The following is a 19,181-nucleotide window of genomic DNA, read 5'->3' on the forward strand; positions in this document are numbered from 1 at the left end:
ATTATGGAAATGAACTTTTAATAGCAGTTATACCATTAAGTTGTCCTGATCCAACATAAAGGTCATAAAACCCTATTGTTGCTACAGACTTTATTATTTTTTAATTTATTGATTATTTTTTTAGAGAGAGCAAGAGAGAGAAAAACATTGATTTGTTGTTCTACCCATTTATGCATTCACTGATTGATTCTTGTATGTGCCCTGACTGGGAATGGAACTTGCAACCTTGGGTATCTGGGTGACACTCTAAAAAACTGAGCTACCCGGCCTGGGCCCTCTAATGTTGATATGAACTTTAGAATAGGATTGTTATGTTATCTCTGGGGTAATTTAATTTTTCTGTTAATTTAAGTTTGAGTCAATTAATGACACTGGTATACTTTGGTTAAATCTATATTTAATTATTCAAAGAGTTGTATTTGTGTGCACCCTGAGGTCATGCCAAGCAAAATTATTAGTACAGGTAATTAACATTTGATTTCTTTTCTTTTCTTTTTTTTGTATTTTTCTGAAGTTGGAAATGGGGAGGCAGTCAGACAGACTCCCACATGCGCCCAACCGGAATCCACCCGGCATGCCCACCAGGGGGCGATGCTCCGCCCATCTGGGGCGTCGCTCTACTGCAATCAGAGCCATTCTAGCGCTTGAGGCAGAGGCCACAGAGCCATCCGCAGCGCCTGGGCGAACTTTGCTCCAATGGAGCCTTGGCTGCGGGAGGGGAAGAGAGAGACAGAGAGGAAGGAGAGGGGGGAGGGGTGGAGAAGCAGATGGGCGCTTCTCTTGTGTGCCCTGGCCAGGAATCGAACCCGGGACTCCTGCACGCCAGGCCAATGCTCTACCACTGAGCCAACTGGCCAGGGCCAACATTTGATTTCTTGGATAATTAATTTTCATATCCATTTTGTTGACTGGTGTGGTAGAAGTGTAAGAAGATTGACAGCACTGTGCAGGCTTGAGGGGTTGAGGGATGCATCGTTGGATGCTGCCTGGAAAGGAAAGGATGTGAAGCTAGAGGCTGGGTGATGATGGGGGAAGAGCAAGGGAGAGTCACGGGCATGGAGATCGTGTAGGGTTGGAAAGCAGGTATCATAATGGGAGCAAAGGTAGGAGATCTAGAAGGTTAGGAAGGTTGCCAGAAATCTAGGACTGTGGGAAAATTAAAGTATACCATTACTTTTACTCAGTATTACATAGTACTTACTTCATAGTAATTACAGTCAATCCAGAATGATTAGTCATTTATCAGAAAGGAAGGAGTTGTCCGTGCATAGGCCTGACTGTGTTGTGTCATGGACTGTATGTGCTCAGTACAGGTGATAGGAGGGCGCTGACAGTTCCAGATCATATCCTTTCAGGCACCTGACCCAGCTCCTTCTCTCACTGGTCAACAGTGGCAACGTGAACTCTTTGCTCTGCCTTGTCTCTCCTGATCTTTTCTCATACAGATCTCGGTTTGACTCTGAAGTTTCTGGAAAGAAGACCTTCCCAAAGGGCAGCACTGGCTTCTTACCTCAGCCTTCTCTCCTGAGTAGTCAGGTGATGAGCATTCTGAATATAAAGAGATACCTGAAGAAGATCCACTTCCTCTACCTCAATGTGGCTCCTAGCCGGGACTTTAGGTAAGAGCCTGAATCTAATCCCGTCTCCTTCCACTCCAATTTCCACCCAGGCTCTCTCTCTATCCTCGCTCCTCTCTTGTACTCTCTCTCCTCCCCTCTAATTCCTCCTCTCTCTCCCAGTGTCCCACCCTCTTCCCTTCACCTCAGCCTCACAGCCTCTGTCTTAGTCAGCCTCTTCTACTTTTTGCTCTGTCTTCTTTATTCTATCCTAGAATGATAGAAGCATTTGGTCATTACCTCAGAAAGGAATTTAATAGAGTCTTCTTCCAACTTCAATGCATGAATCAGGTGTTTGCTTAAATCTTTACAGTGTTCGGGAAGTTTTATGTTTCTCAAAACATCCTTTTCGTTAAATGAGATCAATATGTGCTCTCTTTTAACAATTACCTCCCAGTCCTAGTTTTATCTCTGGGCTATAAAAACAAGTCTTCTCCTACATGACTCAAGAGGCACTCATTCACTTTCTTCCATTAGATCCGAATCTTACATGTTTTTTAAAGGCCTTTTCAAGTCCCATCTCTTCCGAGTAGTAATAATAATTACCATTAATTGAGCTTTTCTGTATACCAGACATTGTGCTAATAAACACATGAGATGTGTTGTTTAATCCTCACCTACCAGGTAAGTACTATTATTATTTTCATATATGAGATGAGTAGACTGATGCATAGAGAGGTTAAGTGGCTTGTCCAAAGCCACATAAGCGGTGGAAACAGGACTTAAACCTAGGACTGTCTGAACTCAAAAAATCCATGCTTTTAAGTGGTATCTACTACACACTCCCAGATTGCCTTAGTTCCTGTGTACACTGATCTTTTTCTCTTGGACTTAGGTAGCACTATTGATTTGTATCAACCATTTATTTACTGTTCAATTCAGTTAGCAAATATTCTCTGAGAGCTTTGTGCCAGTTATTAAGCAGTAGTGTCTTGGCTCTAATTTCACTCTTCTCTCTCTGTTTTGTGATAGCTGGGCTGAAACTGCAAATTCATTTCTAATTTTTCAGCTAGCATTCTGTTAGGTTTGACTAATAGGGCATGCTAGAAGGAGACTAGACATCAGGATAAGAGGAGAAGGGACTTTCTCCTGCCTTTGTTTGCTCCTCCAGTCAGCATTGTCCCAGAAATGGTCCTTCACCTGGAAGCAGCAGACACTTTCTGAATCAGCCTCTTTATGATCCTGAAAGGTACCACGTCAGCTGGCACCATCAGGCCAGAACCTGAATCTCAACTCTGCAAGCCCCTCCTCCAAAATCCTTAAGTACTGGTAGCAGCCAGGAAGCATTGCCTTAGAAATTCAAGTTCCAAGTCCACAACCCCTTCTCCAAGCTCATAGCTTCTAAGAACCCAAATTTCTTCTTTCTGTTCCTCTGGTTCTGGGGCTGGCACCCATTTCCTGCAGTTATTGTCTCTTTGTTACATTAGTGCTTCCTTTTTGCTTTCTTGGTCCTCTGATACCTTTTAAAAAACACACTGCCTCTGCTGAATTCACTTTGTTTAATGCCTAGAGAGATTTCAGTTTTCCTGACTGCACCCTGAATGATACAGTACTTGCTATCATGAACTGTCCCAGGAAATGCGCCTCAAAGATGGAATTCTGGTATTGGTCTGGTAATGTCCTTGGCGTTAAACAATACTAAGCTCCTTGCTAACAGAAAATAGGATACTAATAATCCATGACCTGTAGTGCCATCACAAGTAAATGATCACATTTGGTGGAATATGATGAACTATCTACTGCCACCTAGTGGCTGCTACACTGGACTGACTGGTGGTAATATTAATGGTAGCAATGTGGGGTGCCAGTTGACCATGGAGGAAAGCTTACAGAAAGAAAATTATAAGCTTAGACCTTGCAACTGTCAGCTCAATCATAATCATAGAAGCAGCACATTCAAAGATAATTAGGCACACAAAAAGACAAGAAACCACAAGCAAGAAAATTGAAAGGGCAGTGAATTACAAGGCCAGCATCTGCCAAGGAAGGAACCCAGAGAAATGAGTTTCAAATTTGGCGCTGTTTTTACCCAAATGGGCGCCTGTTGATTCCAGTAGAGCAATTGTGTGTCCATTTTACGATCGAGAAGAGGAGCTGAGCTGAGCACAGACTCAGAAAGCGCAGAAATAGCAGAGCTGCCTAAGATCCATGGCATGGAGGGAGGTGTTTTCTGGTTTAATGTATGTTGTAACTAGGCTCCCAACCCAAAGACCAGGGATTTAATTTGTGGGTTCTCTTATGGGTTCATATAGATGATTTTCACACTTTATTCAGATATTTTGCCCAGTTTTTCTAGTTGTTCTCAAGTGGGAATGTTGGTCCAAATTTTTAGCATACCCATCAACAAAAGTAGAAATCTGTCATTTATTGTTTTGCTTATTTATTTGTGATATAACAGGGTTTTTATTTCAATGCGTTTGAATGTATTAAAATTTGTCCTAGATTTTGATTCATACTTACAAAGAAATTTATCCCTTCACCTCCTTAGAGTGTTTGCTCCACTCTCACCTCCCCACCCTTCCTACCCCACTTACACTTGCGCTCCCCTCTCCCCTGGCGCTGGCTGCCAATCTCCCTTTTCCTGCTCTCCCCACCCCATCTACTAGGTTTGTTGTCTTCTCCAGGGAAATGAGAGCTCTGCCAGGGCAGGGGCTTTTGTTTGTGATGTTTAGCAATGTATTCTCAAGGTTTAGGACAGTTTAGCATAGAGTACAAAGCCAGTAACGTTTGTTGAATGAATGAATGAATGAATTACCCAAAGTAGGAACATATTTGGAGAGGGTAGATGATTAGTTCAGTATAGAAATTGCTATGTTTCAGGTAATGCAAGACAGAGTTTGAGGTGTTTTGGAAGCAGTTGAATATATAGACCTGGGACCCAAGGAGATCTTGACTTACCCCTTTATTCTCTAGCATCACTTAACACTCCAACTAATATGAGATCGTTGAGGGCAGGGACTGTGTAGTAATTTTTATGCCTCATCTCCAATCACAGTACTTGGACAGAAGGGAAACTTGATAAATGATTTAACTAAATTCTATGAAGTCAGGGACTGGGTTTTTCTTGTTTGTTGCTGTATGCTCAATGCCTGACATAGTACTTGGCTTAATAAATATTTGTAGAATGAGTGAATATCCCCCCAAAGGAGCAGTGGCCATTGGGAGTGAGGAGAGTACTCCCTAACTCCTGGCCTGTGGAATGTAGGTGCACTTCTCTGAAGAGAATTTACTAGGATTTTAAGATGGCCTGTTCAGCCTGACATGTGGTGGCGCAGTGGATAAAGCGTCAACCTGGAAACACTGAGGTTGCTGGTTCGAAACCCTGGGCTTGCTTGGTCAAGGCACATATGGGAGTTGATGCTTCCTGCTCCTCCCCCTTCTCTCTCTCTCTCTCTCTCTCTCTCTCTCTCTCTCTCCCCTCCTCTCTAAAATGAATAAATAAATTAAAAGAAAAATAAAAAGATGGCCTGTTCACTAGGTGGCAGTCTTCCTCTTTTTGGCCTGCGTCTGGTCTTCTAGTTGCCTCCTGCTTTTCCGTTCTCAATTACTTCAAACGGCATTCCATGGTTATCTCCGATGTTATTTAAGTTTCCAGAGATATGTGTATTTTATCATTTCCAAGATGCACATTTTTTTCACATTTCAACATCTCTGAAATTGTAATGTTATCTTACAGATCGATGGAATATCATATTGGTAGAAAGAGTAGCCTTTATTAAGAAAGTTGTAGGGACAGGAATGTCCTTTTGGGAGAGCCGGGACTCAGTTAGGGTAGGTAGCTAACCTGTGGGAAATTAAATGGCCCAGTTAAGTTAAGAAGGGAGGCTTGAGTCAGGTAGATTTGGTTTTAAAGTCTGTATTTTTCCTTTAACTGCCTTGGGCAAAGTTATGACTTCTCTTCATTTTAGATTTTTTTTTTATCTATAACTGGGAGTTTACAGTATTTGAATGATAAATTTGTCAGAAATAAAGTTTTTATATGATTTGACTTAGTGAGTTCATTCTATGATATATCTGAACACTTAAGTCATTTGCTTAATAATGTATTCTAGAAAGTTGAGAGATAAAAGGTAGAAGACTATTTTATCTTTTAGGCATAACAGGCATAGGACCTAGGTAAGATACAAAATTTTCTTTTCTTTTCATTTTATTTTTTTTTTAATTATTAATTTTTAGATAGAGGAGGGGGGTAGGGAGAAGCAGGGGTTGATACTTTAGGAGGCATCAACTCACAATAGTTGCTTCTCATATGTGCCTTAACCTGGAATGGTTGAGCAAGCCCGGGGTTTGGAACCAGCGACCTCAGCATTCCAGGTCAATGCTCTATCCACTGCACCACCACAGGCCAGGTGGATTATACAGTTTTCAAAGGGCATAAAAATATAGCCAATGCTTAAAAATATTACTGGTTCTAAGATAAGAAAACTGTAAGATAAAAATTAATAACTGTGCCCAAACATAGCATTATGCTAACTAGTTTACTGAAACAAGATACTACTGTATAGCTACATATAAATTGTATTTAATGTAGAATGTAGGTGCACTTCTCTGAAGAGAATTTACTAGGATTTTAAATGGCCTGTTCACTAGGTGGCAGTCTTCCTCTTTTTGGCCTGCGTCTGGTCTTCTAGTTGCCTCTTGCTTTTCCGTTCTCAATTACTTCAAACGGCATTCCATGATTATCTCCGATGTTATTTAAGTTTCTAGAGATATGTGTATTTTATCATTTCCAAGATGCACATTTTTTTCACATTTTGACATCTCTGAAATTGTGATGTATCTTACAGATAGCTGGAATATCATATTGGCAGCACTTTTTATTTTACTGTTTCATTAAAAATTGCTGCATCTTACAGCTGATGGCACTTTGAGATTTGAGGGGGTGTAAGGTATCTAGGTCTGGAAGAGGTGAACTTGGAACCGGTTAGAGGCCTTTTTTTTTTTCCATCCATCCTTTGCTTTTATTTATTTGTTGTTGATTTTTTTTTTAAGATTTTTATTTATTGATTTGAGAGAGGGGGGAGAGAGAGACAGGGGCTGGGGGCACAAGAAGCATCAACTTGTAGTTGTTTCTCATATGTGCCTTGACCAGGCAAGCCCAGATTTTCAAACCAGCGACCTCAGCATTCCAGGTCAGTGCTTTATCCACTGTATGACCACAGGTCAGTCCTTATTTCTTCTTAATATTATTTATTCCATCTTTCTATTTTGAAGATTATTCTGCTTATTTTCCTCTCTTCTCACTTTCTACGGACTTCTTTCCTGCTTCCTTTTCTTTTTCTTTTTTTTTTAAAACTTTCTGCCTTCTTGTTTTCTTTCTGAAGTTTGTACAGGTTTCCAGGGCTCCCACTGACCAGAGCCCTTTTTTAAAGGCCCTACAGCCTGGTGGTGGTGCCGTCAAACAAGGTGAATCCGGAGCACTACATCTTCTCTCCTTTTGGGATCCTGCATATACATCCTGTGGAGGACACTGAGACGATGACACTGGGTAACTGGCACCGCCACTCTGTCCTCTGGCAGCAGCTCCAATTCATTCCATTCTTCAAGTATTGCCTCTTACGCAAGGCCTGGGCCCGGTAGGCAACGATGGGTATGGGATCTGGGGGGAAGTGTTGCCGAGAGCAAACAGCATGTCGCCGTTGCCCTCTGCTCTGCAGCTGGAGGAAGAGTGTGAAGTCTCAGGGGCTGCACCGGTGCCGGACTTTCCTGGAGAAGCATCTGCTCTTTGCTGTGCCCCACTTTGGAGTGGCGCTGCTCCATGTCAGCAGGTGAGGTCTTCGAAATACTCCTTAGGCAGATTTTTTTAAAAAAATCACTTATGTAGAGATAATGTGTGTATTTCACCTAGCGAACAGTGGGCACCAATAGGTTAATTACCGATATTCTTTTAATATCAAAACCATGCCTCCTTTGTTTGACTGAATCCAACATTTTAGGCGTTACCTGTCTTCTTCCTTTTAACCAATCTGGACCTCTGTGGTTTAAGGTCAGCTATCTCACACAAACGCAGTGAAATTCCTTGTGGCTACAGTCTTCTCAAACACTAATCCAGCTGGAAGAGTTTCCAGTACAGCTTCTTTACTAATCATTTTCAACAGACTACAATCTAAGCGACAGAAAGTCTTTGCCATAGTGTTCAGGACTGTGGTCTGTCATGCTGGATCCGCTTTAGGCATTCCTAGCACATCAACAAACCATCTTCTGTGCACAGACAGGTGAGTGACGTGGTAGCAGGAACAGCCAGGGAGACCCGGCCTGGTCATGGCCTTCAGCCTACCTGTGTGGCCTGTGGCTAGTTTCCAGACTGTCTGGACCTCTGTTTCACTCTCCATAAATTGGGGACAGTCTTCATAAACTAAATATGATACCTTTAATGAAAGAATTATAAGTCTCAATCCATGGGTCAAAGAATTATTTTTCTAGGCAAAGTTTTCACAGCTTAACAGAGCAATGAGATTTTGAGTGGAAGGAACACGGGCGTCGGGGCCAAGTAGACTGAAATTTGAATCTCAGTGCTTCCGTTTACTGATATCGTGAGCTTCAGCCAATGGCTTAGCACAGTTTGTTCCCCTGTAAAATAGCTAAAATAGAGGCCGCTCCCAGTATGGGCCTGGGGATGAAATAAGGATAAAAAGGACCTAGCATATAGTTGGTAGAGAGCAAATTTGAGTTCCCTTCCCTCAAACAGAAAGAGTGGTAGGTTTTTAAGATTCCCCCTCTCCCTGTGAAGACTCCCTGCCCACTCCACCCCTCACATTGACCCTGAAAAGAATAAAAACATTACTTTTAACTGTCTCTCTCTCACACACACAAATGCCTGTGTACACACACACACACACACACACACACCCCACACACCCCACCCACCCTCCACAGCCTACACTGCACTTCCCCTTCTCCCACCTTTGCCACTCTCCCTGAAGTGAAGCCAAGGCCAGGGGAGGCCAATTAAAAGCAGTACTCAGATCTCAGTGGGGAAGGCGTTGCCCTCCAGAGCCTTAGCTCCCACCCTAGGGCAGCTAGCCTGATGAGGAGCAGGTGATTCTTTTTTCCACTGTTTTAATTTAATCCTAACTGAATGTATGCTGGAGATGCCTTCAATAGACTTTTTTTTTTCTAGTTAAATTTCCTCAGAGACTGTACCCCAAGACCTCTCTCTTTCTGATAACTTATTCTGGCCAGCGGAGCCAGGGTCTATTTATTACATCCCCAACCAACCGTCCCCTGCCAAGCGCTGGAGGAGGGGCCCCTCTGCAGTTGCTGATGACTCGAGAATTGCTCAAGTGTGAACTGTTTCACTGGCTGTCACTTCGCTCATTAGGCAAGTGAGAAAATGTATCTATGGGTCTGCCTCTTGGTCCTCATTAGCTTAGTGGCACATTTCTACTTCCCTTATTTATCTTAAAGATGAATGCATGAGAAACAGTATTCAGTTGGTGTTCCTCAGTATAATTTTAAGAAGCAAAAGTCTGGATACTCTTATTATCTTCCCAATAATTGTGTTGTTCAGACCATGGGGAAAGGGTAATTGCCTCCACTGTATTCCAGTCAGGGTTTGGGGTATATCTGTTTTAGTTGTAGTAAGGACGGAAGTCCTTAGCACTGGGGTAAGATCATGGTGTTTTCAGAAAGATGATAAACAGATACTCCAATAAAGAATGCTAAATAAACTAATGAGCCTGTACCCTGGAAAAAAAAATCACTTTTGGTCCTGGCTGGATGGCTTAACTGGTTATAGCATCATCCCAATACACAAAGGGTTGCCTCTTCAATTCCTGGTCAGGGCACATACAGAAACAGAAGTCTCTCTCTCTCTCTCTCTCTCTCTCTCCCCCCCCCCTTTCCTCTCTAATTTTTTTTTAGAGAATTATTTTTGGCCCTGGTTGGTTGGCTCAGTGGTAGAATGTTGGCCTGGTGTATTGATGTCCCAGGTTCAATTGCCAGTCAGGACACATAGGAGAAGCCACCATCTGCATCTCCACCCCTTTCCTCTCCCTTCTCTATCTCTCTCTTTCTCTCTCTTCCCCTCTCACAGCCATAGCTTGATCGGCTCAAGTGAGCTGGCCTGGGGTGCTGAGGCTGGCTCTGTGGCCTCCACCTCAGGTCCTAAAAATAGCTCAGTTGCTGAGCAACAGAGCTACGCCCCAGATGGGCAGAGCACTGGCCCCAGATGGGGCTTGCCAGGTGGATTCTGTTGGCGGTGCATGCAGGAGTCTGTCTCTCTGTTTCCCTTCCTCTCACTTAACAGAAAAAGAAAAATAATTTTTGCAAAAAGTAACAACATGTTTCTTGTAGAAAATTTGGATAATACAAAGTAACACAAGAAAAGACAATTTTAATCTCTTCACCCATAAATAATCACTATGAACATTTTTTTTTTTTTGTATTTTTCTGAAGCTGGAAACGGGGAGGCAGTCAGACAGACTCCTGCATGCGCCCGACCGGGATCCACCCGGCACGCCCACCAGAGGGAGATGCTCTGCCCATCCCAGGCATTGCTTTGTTGCGACCAGAGCCAGTCTAGCGCCTGAGGCAGAGGCCATGGAGCCATCCCCAGCGCCCGGGCCATCTTTGCTCCAATGGAGCCTTGGCTGCGGGAGGGGAAGAGAGAGAAAGGAAGGAGAGGGGGAGGGGTGGAGAAGCAGATGGGCGCTTCTCCTGTGTGCCCTGGCCGGGAATCGAACCCGGGACTTCCACACGCCAGGCCGACGCTCTACCACTGAGCCAACTGGCCAGGGCCAATAATCACTATGAACATTTTGTTGTGTATCCTTCTAGTCTTTTTCCTCTCACATCTACAATTGTGATCAGACGTTACATATTGTTGTCATCAGTTTTTTTCTTTGAATAATATATTCTGAACATATCACCATATAATTATGTATTCCTGTGTCAGGTTGCCCCTGATCACAGTCATTAAGTATCAAATCTGGGAATATAACTCAGGTGTTGGAATCCAAATGTCTGCTCTTTCCATGGTATTACTTGAATTCTTTCTTTGGAAATGCTTAGTTGTCCCTATTTTCAGTACTTTCTCTCTTGCTTTCTCTGCACTCCTCAGTCACTCCAATTATCTTCTACGACAGGAGTTGTGATCTCAATCACTCCAGGGCCCAAGAAGGAGCTATTGAAGAAATGCAGTTGAGTGGGTTAGGTACAAGACGTCACAGAGCGTGGGGACTGTAACCTGGGGATCCCATCTGAAGAGGACAGTCAGAGTCAGTTTCAATTCTCAGCTGCCTTTGAGAATAGAGGTCCAGAAAGTCAGCCACCTTATTTTTCAGAATTTCTTAGAAATCCACATTTTGCAATAAAATTTAATTTTACCTGGTTGGCTCAAATTTTTATTAAAACACAATGCTGGCCAACTCTTAGTGGTACATATAAAAACCTTTCAGTCTGAATTTGGCCCATGGGCTACCAGATTGTAACCTCTGCTCCAGGTATCCTGCAGTTGAGCCTAATCATCTGGTGTTAATTAAAAGCATAAGGGCTTGGTGGCTGATATGATCTGAATTTCAATTCTGAATACTAGCAAGGAACTTTACTCTCTGAGCCTCAGTTTCCTGACCTGAAAATTGGAGGTAAAAATTTCTGCTACACAGCTGTAGTAAGCAGATCTCACAAATGAGATTGAAAGTATAAAGTACCATGTTCAGTGCCTGTTAATAGGAACTAAATAAATGACACCTATTTGGATTATCCTCTGCTTATTGGAGGTCTTTCATCTTCTTCAAGGATGTTTAGCAATGTGGTGCTTTCAGGGGAGGTGGTGAGGGAGTGGATAACAGAAGTGGGTTTCCTCAGGGATAGTTCATCCATAGGGAAGTTGCAGGTTCTTCACCTTTGATTCTAAAACTCAAATCTTGGCCCTGGCCAGTTTGCTCAGTGGTAGAGCATCAGCCCGGCCTATGGATGTCCCAGGTTTGATTCCCAGTCAGGGCACACAGGAGACGTGACTATCTGCGTCTCCACTCTTCCCCCTCTTGCTTTTCTCTCTCTCTCCTCTCTCTCTCTTTTCCCTTTCCCACAGCTATGGCTCGATTGGAGTGAGTTGGTCCTAAGGCTGAGGATGGCTCCGTGGCCTTTCCTAAGGCACTAAGAATAGCTCAGTTGCTGAGCAACAGAGCAACTTCCAAGATGGGTGGAATATTGCCCCACAGGGGAGCTTTCTGGGTGGATCCCAGTAGGGAGCATGTAGGAGTCTGTCTCTGCCTCCCCTCCTCTCAATAAAAAACAAAATAAAATCCATCTAGACTTTTAGGGCCCCCAGCTTCACCTCTTTCAAGGAGAAAGCCTCTGTATTCTCTCCTTCTTAAGTCAGGCCTTGGGATCTATGTGACCCTCTCTCCTGGCAGAAAGGTCACTCATTGTAAACATTTGCATATACCCTATCCCTCTACCACAAGAATTCCTCATCCAGAAACTTCCTGGGCTTGAATTCTTCCAAAGAACTCTCAAGAGGAAGCTGTCACTGAGAATATTATAACCTTTCTAAACTGTTGCTCATTCTGAGGTGAGCTGGGCTAGGAAGGGGTCAAATGTGTACAAGGAAATGCTGGCTCTGGCCAGTTTGGCCCTTGATTTCATTCCAGGCTTCTGCAGGAGCTGCAGTCTGTGTCCTGGTTCCCCCAGGAACCTGATCAGTGCTATGAGCTGCTGGACCTGCAGCGGGCTATAGCCAAGGAGAACCACAAGGCCCTGCGGCTGCTTTCTCGCTTCCTGTACCTCTGCACATCCATCCTTCAAATGGTAAGAGGCTCCAGTTTATTGTGAAACTTTTCAACAAGCTGAGCTGAGAAGAGTTCCAGACTCCTCTTAGCTTAAGCTTCTCCTGGCATCCCCTGGGTGGCCTGGACTCTGTAGTTGGCTCAGAACCATTGTCCTGCCCAACAACAGCAGTCGTTTCTCTGGGGTGGTTGTATCAATAACAGGTGGTCAAAGACTTGGACTCAGCCTTTCCCTATGGGTTGGTCTTGGTCTTGAGCAGGGTGAGGGAACATATAAACATCTATTTTGTAGTGTTTGTGCCAGGGGCAATAGGGAATTTGAGGGTTGGAATCCTAATCTTTCATGCTGCTGGGCTTATCTCTGAACCTCTTTTTGCAACAATGACAGGCCACTGTTGCTGGTAGCAGCATCCTAACTTTGCTCACTTTACATCTGTGGTACACACACCCTGGCTAGGGTGCTGGGAGGCCCTGCTGTGTACTTGCCTCTTGCCCACGACCTATCATCACAGTTTCTTGCCTGTCAGATAGGGCTGGATATGCAGAAAGTTCTCTGGCTAATCACCATCTACAGATAGTCCAGTTCTGAGAGAGAGGACCTACCCAGATGTTGTGAAAATGAGAAATGATGTGAAGGAGACCTTGGTACATTCATCCATGGAAATGGTCTTTATTCTCCAGACAAGAACAGCTGGACCTGGCATTGCACTAGACTGAATGGGGCAGAAGGTGGGACAAGGTGCTCCATCGTCTTTCTCTACCTCCCAGTTCCTAGTTATGATTTTTTAATTGTCAGTAGTTGTTTTTTATTAAGGTATAATTTACAGTAAATTTCAAGTATACAGTAAATTTCAAGTGTATTGTTGAAATACACTATATATATATGTGTGTGTGTGTATATATATATATATACACACACACACACACACACACACATCCATGTAACTCACCCAAATGAAGATAACAGATGAACATTTCTAGCACCTTAGTAAGCTTCTTGGTACCTCTCTCACCAATACCCCCATACAGGTATCTGCTATTCTGACCTCTGTCACCATAGATTAATTTTGTCTAATTTTGAATTTTATATAAATGGAATTAGACAGCATGTGCTATTTTCTGTCTGGCTCTCCCCCCTCCAGACCCCCGCCAACATTATGTTAGTGAGATTTATCCATAATGCTTGAGGTAGCAGTGGTTCACGCATTTGTATGTTATATAGTATTTCCCTGTATGAATGTACCATAGTTTATTTATTAATTCTCTTATTGATGGATCTAATTTCTCACTATTATGAATAATGCTGCTATTGAACATTCTTGTACATGTGTTTTGGTGGACATAAGCACTCATTTATTTGGTGCATATATTCCAGGAGTGGTTGCTGGAATAAGGTATATGTATATTTTACAGTGCCAGTTTTCGAGAGTGGCTGTACAAGTTATAGTCCTACCAGTGATGTAGGAGACTTCCAGTTACCTATGTTCTCACCAGCACTTGATATTGTTGGGGTTTTAATTTTAGCCAAACTGATGAGTATATAATGATATCCCATTGAAGTTTTTTTGTTTGTTTTTTTGGTATTTTTCTGAAGCTAGAAACGGGGAGAGACCCTGGGGCAGAGGCCAAGGAGCCATCCCCAGCGCCCGGGTCATCTTTGCTCCAATGGAGCCTCGGCTGCGAGAGGGGAAGAGAGAGACAGAGAGGAAGGAGGGGGAGGGGTGGAGAAGCAGATGGGCGCTTCTCCTGTGTGCCCTGGCCGGGAATCAAACCCGGGACTTCTGCATGCCAGGCCAACGCTCTACCACTGAGCCAATCGGCCAGGGACCCGTTGCAGTTTTAATTTGTGTTTCTCTGATCATCAATGAGGTTGAGCATATTTTCATATTGGTCATGTGGTACCCTCTTCTGTGAAGTATCTAACTCTCTTACTTATTTTTAATTGGATTGTTTGTTTTTCCTAATAATTTGTAATTTTTTATATGTTCTAGATATGACTCCTGTATCAAAAGTAGGTATTATAGTTATTTTCTCCTAGCCTACAGCTTATCTTTTTACTATTTTAGTGGTGTTTGTTGGTGAACAGAAGTTCTTAATTTTCTTGAAGTTCATTTTATCAACTGTTTTTTGGTCCAGGCTTTTTGATCTGGTTTTAGAAATCTCTGCCTGCCCCCAAAGACATGTAAATATTCTCCTATGTTTTCTTCTATAAATGTTATTTACCTTTTTTATTTAGATCTGTGATTCATTTCAAATTAATTTTTATGTATGATGTGAAGTAAGAGTCAAGTTTTATTTTTTACATTTATGAAAAAACTCTTTTTCTCACTTAATTACAGCAATGTCTTTCTTAAATCAGGTGATTATATAGTATTTGGCAATCTGTTTCTAGACTCTTTTCTGTTCCATTATTATTTTTAGCAGTGTCATACTGTCTTAATTATTATAGCTTTATGATAAGTCTTAATATCTGATATAGTAAGTATCAGATATCTTTTTTTTATATCAGGCTATTCTCAGTTCTTTGAATTTTCATATAAAGTTTATAATTAGCTTGTTAATTTCCACAAAATTATTTATTGGGTTTTTTAATTGGCTTGCTTTTAACCTATAGATTAATTGGAATAAAATTGATATCTTAACCATACTTTATTTCCTAATCTATCAACATGAATCTCTTCATTTATTTAGATTTCTTTAATTTCTGTTAACAAGGTATTATAGGTTTTCTGTAGAGGTATTGAATATATTTTATTAGATTTATTACTAGATATTGGATATTTTCTTGTTTTTGTTAGAAATTATATTTTAAAACATTATTGTTTTCTAATAGTTGCTATACCACACACAAAAATTAACTTGTGGTGGATAAAAGAATAAATATGAATGAAAAATTGAAAAACCTTTCAGAGGTAATATAGGATATTTTTATTATCTCAGGGCTTCTTAAATAAAATATAAAAAATGACTTAAGCCATAGAAAATCAATAAATGTGTTTATATTAAAATTAACTTTTTAGAAGCACCATAAGAGGAGTAAAAAGACAAACAAAACCAACACATGGAACCACTTTCTGTGCTACTATGTGGCATGGAATAGCACCTGTCCCTGCTGGCAGTCACCCCAAAGTGCGGGGCATGTAGGGGAAGGAGAGGATCAGGAATCATCATAGCTGGTGAATGAATTGATACTGAACCATTTTGTAATCACTGCTAAAGAAAAGTATACTGCTGCCCATTAAACTATAGCATTACTAAATAACTAAAATAGATCTGAAACATTAAAAAATATTAGCCCTTGATGAGTAGTGCAGTTCTTTAGAGTGTCGTCCCAGTACCCAAAGTTTGCAGGTTAGATCCCTGGTCAAAGCACATAAAGAATCAATCAATGAATGTATAAATAAGTGAAACAATGACCAATTGATGTTTCTCTCTGTAAAAGTCAATCAATAAACAATTGCCTGACTAGTGGTGTACAGTGGATAGAGCATTGACCCAGAATACTGGAGTCACTGGTTTGAAGCTCTGAGGTTGCAGGCTCATCAGCACAGGGTGCTGGCTTGAGCAAGGGAACACTGGCTTGGCCCCAGTCAAGGCACATATGAGAAGCAATCAATGCACAACTAAAGTGAACACAACTATGAGTTGATGCTTCTCTCCCTCTCTCCCTTCCTGTCTCTCATTCACTCTGTCTCAAAATAAATAAATAATAAATAAATAAATGTATTAAATGTGTTTGGTAGATACTTTTTATCAATTTTTTTGTTTGTTTGTTTTTCTGAAGTTGGAAACGGGGAGGCAGTCAGACAGACTCCCACATGCGCCTAATCGGGATCCACCCAGCATGCCCACCAGGGAGCAATGCTCTGCCCATCTGGGGCGTTGCTCTGTCGCAACCAGAGCCATTCTAGCGCCTGAGGCAGAGGTCATGGAGCCATCCTCAGAGCTCGGGCCAACTTTGCTCCAATGGAGCCTTGGCTGCAGGAGGGGAAGAGAGAGACAGAGAGGAAGGAGAGGGGGAGGCGTGGAGAAGCAGATGGGCGCCTCTCCTGTGTGCCCTGACCAGGAATCAAACCCGGGACTCCTGCACACCATGCCGATGCTCTACCACTGAGCCAACCAGCCAGGGCCACTTTTTATCAATTTTTAAGGAGGCTCTAATCCATTCCTAGTTTGCTAAGAGGTTTTATCATGAATGGATGTTGAATTTTTTCCAGTGATTTTTTTCTGTTTATCTATTTAAGTGATCATGGGATTTCTTTCCTTTAGTCTATTAGTTTGGTGAATTGTCAATGTTAGACCACATTTGCATTACTGACATAAACTCAGTTTTCTTCCTTCCTTCCTTCCTTCCTTCCTTCCTTCCTTCCTTCCTTCCTTCCTTCCATTTCTTTCTTGTGTAACTTTACTTTTATATAATTCCAAAATTACTAGAGTTACAAGTAAACTCTCATATACTTTTTACCCAGATGATTTTGTACCATTTACTTTTTCATTTATGCTTTTTTTCTCTATGTGTATTTTATTATTTTCCTGAACCATTTGAGAGTAAATCAGATGTCAAGTCCTTTTACCCCTAAATATGCTAGTGTGTTTCCCTAAGAACAAGGATATTTTTCTTTCATTACTACAGTATAATGATAAGAAATTAGAAAATTTCATTTTAATACAATTCTGTCATCTAACTCACAGTCTTTTAAAAGTTGGCAATTATTCCAATAATGTCCTTCATTGCTACATCTTTTTCCTGCTCAGGGTCCAATCCAGAATCATACATTGCATTTAATGGTCAGTTCTCTTTAGTCTCTTCATACTGAACAGCTCCTCTGCCCCCCCTTTTAATTATTTATTGATTTTAGCGAGAGAGCAAGGGAGAAAGACAGAGACAGACCTGTTTCTGTGTGTGTCCTGTTGGGAGATCAAACCAGCAACCTGTGTGCTTTGGGATGATGCTTTAACCAACCAAGCTATCTGGCCAGTCCTTTGCCCTCTTATTTTCCCCCCTGTCTCACCGTGGGACAACTTTGCAATATGATATATGTCCCAAAGCTGCTTCTGCCTCCACATCAGACCAAGAACAGCCTTAGCTTGTTTGGCACTTTCACCTCCCCTGTTTTTCTTACCTCTCTCCTCGAGGTTTGTTTCCTGAATATGGTACCTTCAATACATCAAATTTTCCCAAATTACTATCTCAGAGTCTCTTTGAGAGAACTTAGCTGGAGAAAAAATGTATTAGACCAAGATCATCCACTATTTTATTCAAATGTTCTACAGCCACAATGATTTTTAAAATCCACTTATTCTTTCAGTTTCTGAGAGATATACAAGGTTGGACAAAAGCAGGTTTACAATTGTTTGTATGGAAAATAACACAATAATTAATAAATGATGATATAAGAATAAACACTGTTTTGCATACTCACAACTGTAAACCTACTTTTGCCCAATGCTGTATGTTAAAAATCTCCTCCTATGACTATAGATTTGTTCCTTTCTCTTTGATGTTCTTCCATTTGCAACATGTTTTTAAAATCATGTTGTTATGTACATATTGGTTCATAACTATTTCTTGGCAACTTTATTGATATGGAAAAGTCTTTTTTATAGTTTCAACAAAAGAAAATGAAATATATAGGAATAAACTTAACAAAGGATGTAAAGGATGTATATACTGAAAACTAAAAAGCATTATTAAAAGAAATTGAAAAAGACACAATGAAATGGAAAAATATTGCATGTTCATGGATCAGAAGGATCAACATAGTTAAAATGGCCATATTACCCAAAGCAATATACAAATTTAATGCAATTCCTATCAAAATTCCAATGTCATTTTTTAAAGAAGTGGAACAAAAAATCACTAGGTTTGTATGAAATCATTAAACAGTCCAAATAGCCAAAGGAACCCTGAGAAAAAAGGAACAAAGCTGGAGCTATTACAATACCTGACTTCAAATTATACTACAGACCCACGATAATCAAAACAGCATGGTATTGGCAGAAAAATAGACACACAGACCAATGGGACAGAATTGAGAGCCCAGAAATAAAACTATATATATATGGACAAATCAACTTCAACAAAGGAGCCAAAAACACAAACTGGAAAAAAGAAAGCCTCTTCAATAAATGATGCTGGGACAATTGGAAAGCCACATGCAAAAGAATGAAACTTGACTACAGAGTGTCCCCCTGCACAAAAATTAATTCAAAATGGATCAAAGACCTAAATATAAAATCTGAAATGATAAATTATGTAGAAGAAAACATAGGCACTAAACTCATGGACCTTAGCTGTAAAGAACAATTTATGAATTTCACTACAAAGGCAAGGGAAGTAAAGACAAACATAAATGAATGGGACTACATCAAACTAAAAAGCTCTGCACAGCAAAAGAAACTGACAGCAAGACAAATAGACAGCCAACTAAATGGGAGATGATATTTGCAAAGAACACCTTCAACAAGGGATTAATATCCAAAATATTTAAAGAACTCACAAAGCTCAGCAACAAACAAACAATCCAATTAAAAATGGGGAGAGTACGCTGGCTGGTTGGCTCAGTGGTAGAGCGTCGGCCTGGCACGCGGGAGTCCTGGGTTTGATTCCTGGCCAGGGCACACAGGAGAAGTGCCCATCTACTTCTCTACCCCTCCCCCTCTCCTTCCTCTCTGTCTCTCTCTTCCCCTCCCGCAGCCAAGACTCCATTGGAGCAAAGTTGGCCTGGGCGCTGAGGATGGCTCTATGGCCTCTACCTCAGGCACTAGAATGGCTCTGATTGCGGCAGAGCAACACCCCAGATGGGCAGAGCATCGCCCCCTGGTGGGCATGCCG

The 19,181-nt window shown here is 41.5% G+C and overlaps 1 protein-coding gene across 1 annotated transcript in view; it reads left to right on the forward strand.

Moving 5' to 3' along the window:
• The window catches only part of DNHD1 (dynein heavy chain domain 1), a 96,859-nt gene that overhangs the window by 6,460 nt on the left and 71,218 nt on the right, over positions 1-19,181 (forward strand). Inside the window, 4 exon segments of the mRNA XM_066252796.1 lie at positions 1,446-1,619; positions 6,989-7,192; positions 7,274-7,384; positions 12,212-12,368. Of these exon segments, the coding sequence (XP_066108893.1) occupies positions 1,446-1,619; positions 6,989-7,192; positions 7,274-7,384; positions 12,212-12,368 (646 nt within the window).

This window comes from Saccopteryx bilineata, chromosome 1 (genome assembly GCF_036850765.1).
Source record: "Saccopteryx bilineata isolate mSacBil1 chromosome 1, mSacBil1_pri_phased_curated, whole genome shotgun sequence".
Classification (NCBI taxonomy): domain Eukaryota; kingdom Metazoa; phylum Chordata; class Mammalia; order Chiroptera; family Emballonuridae; genus Saccopteryx; species Saccopteryx bilineata.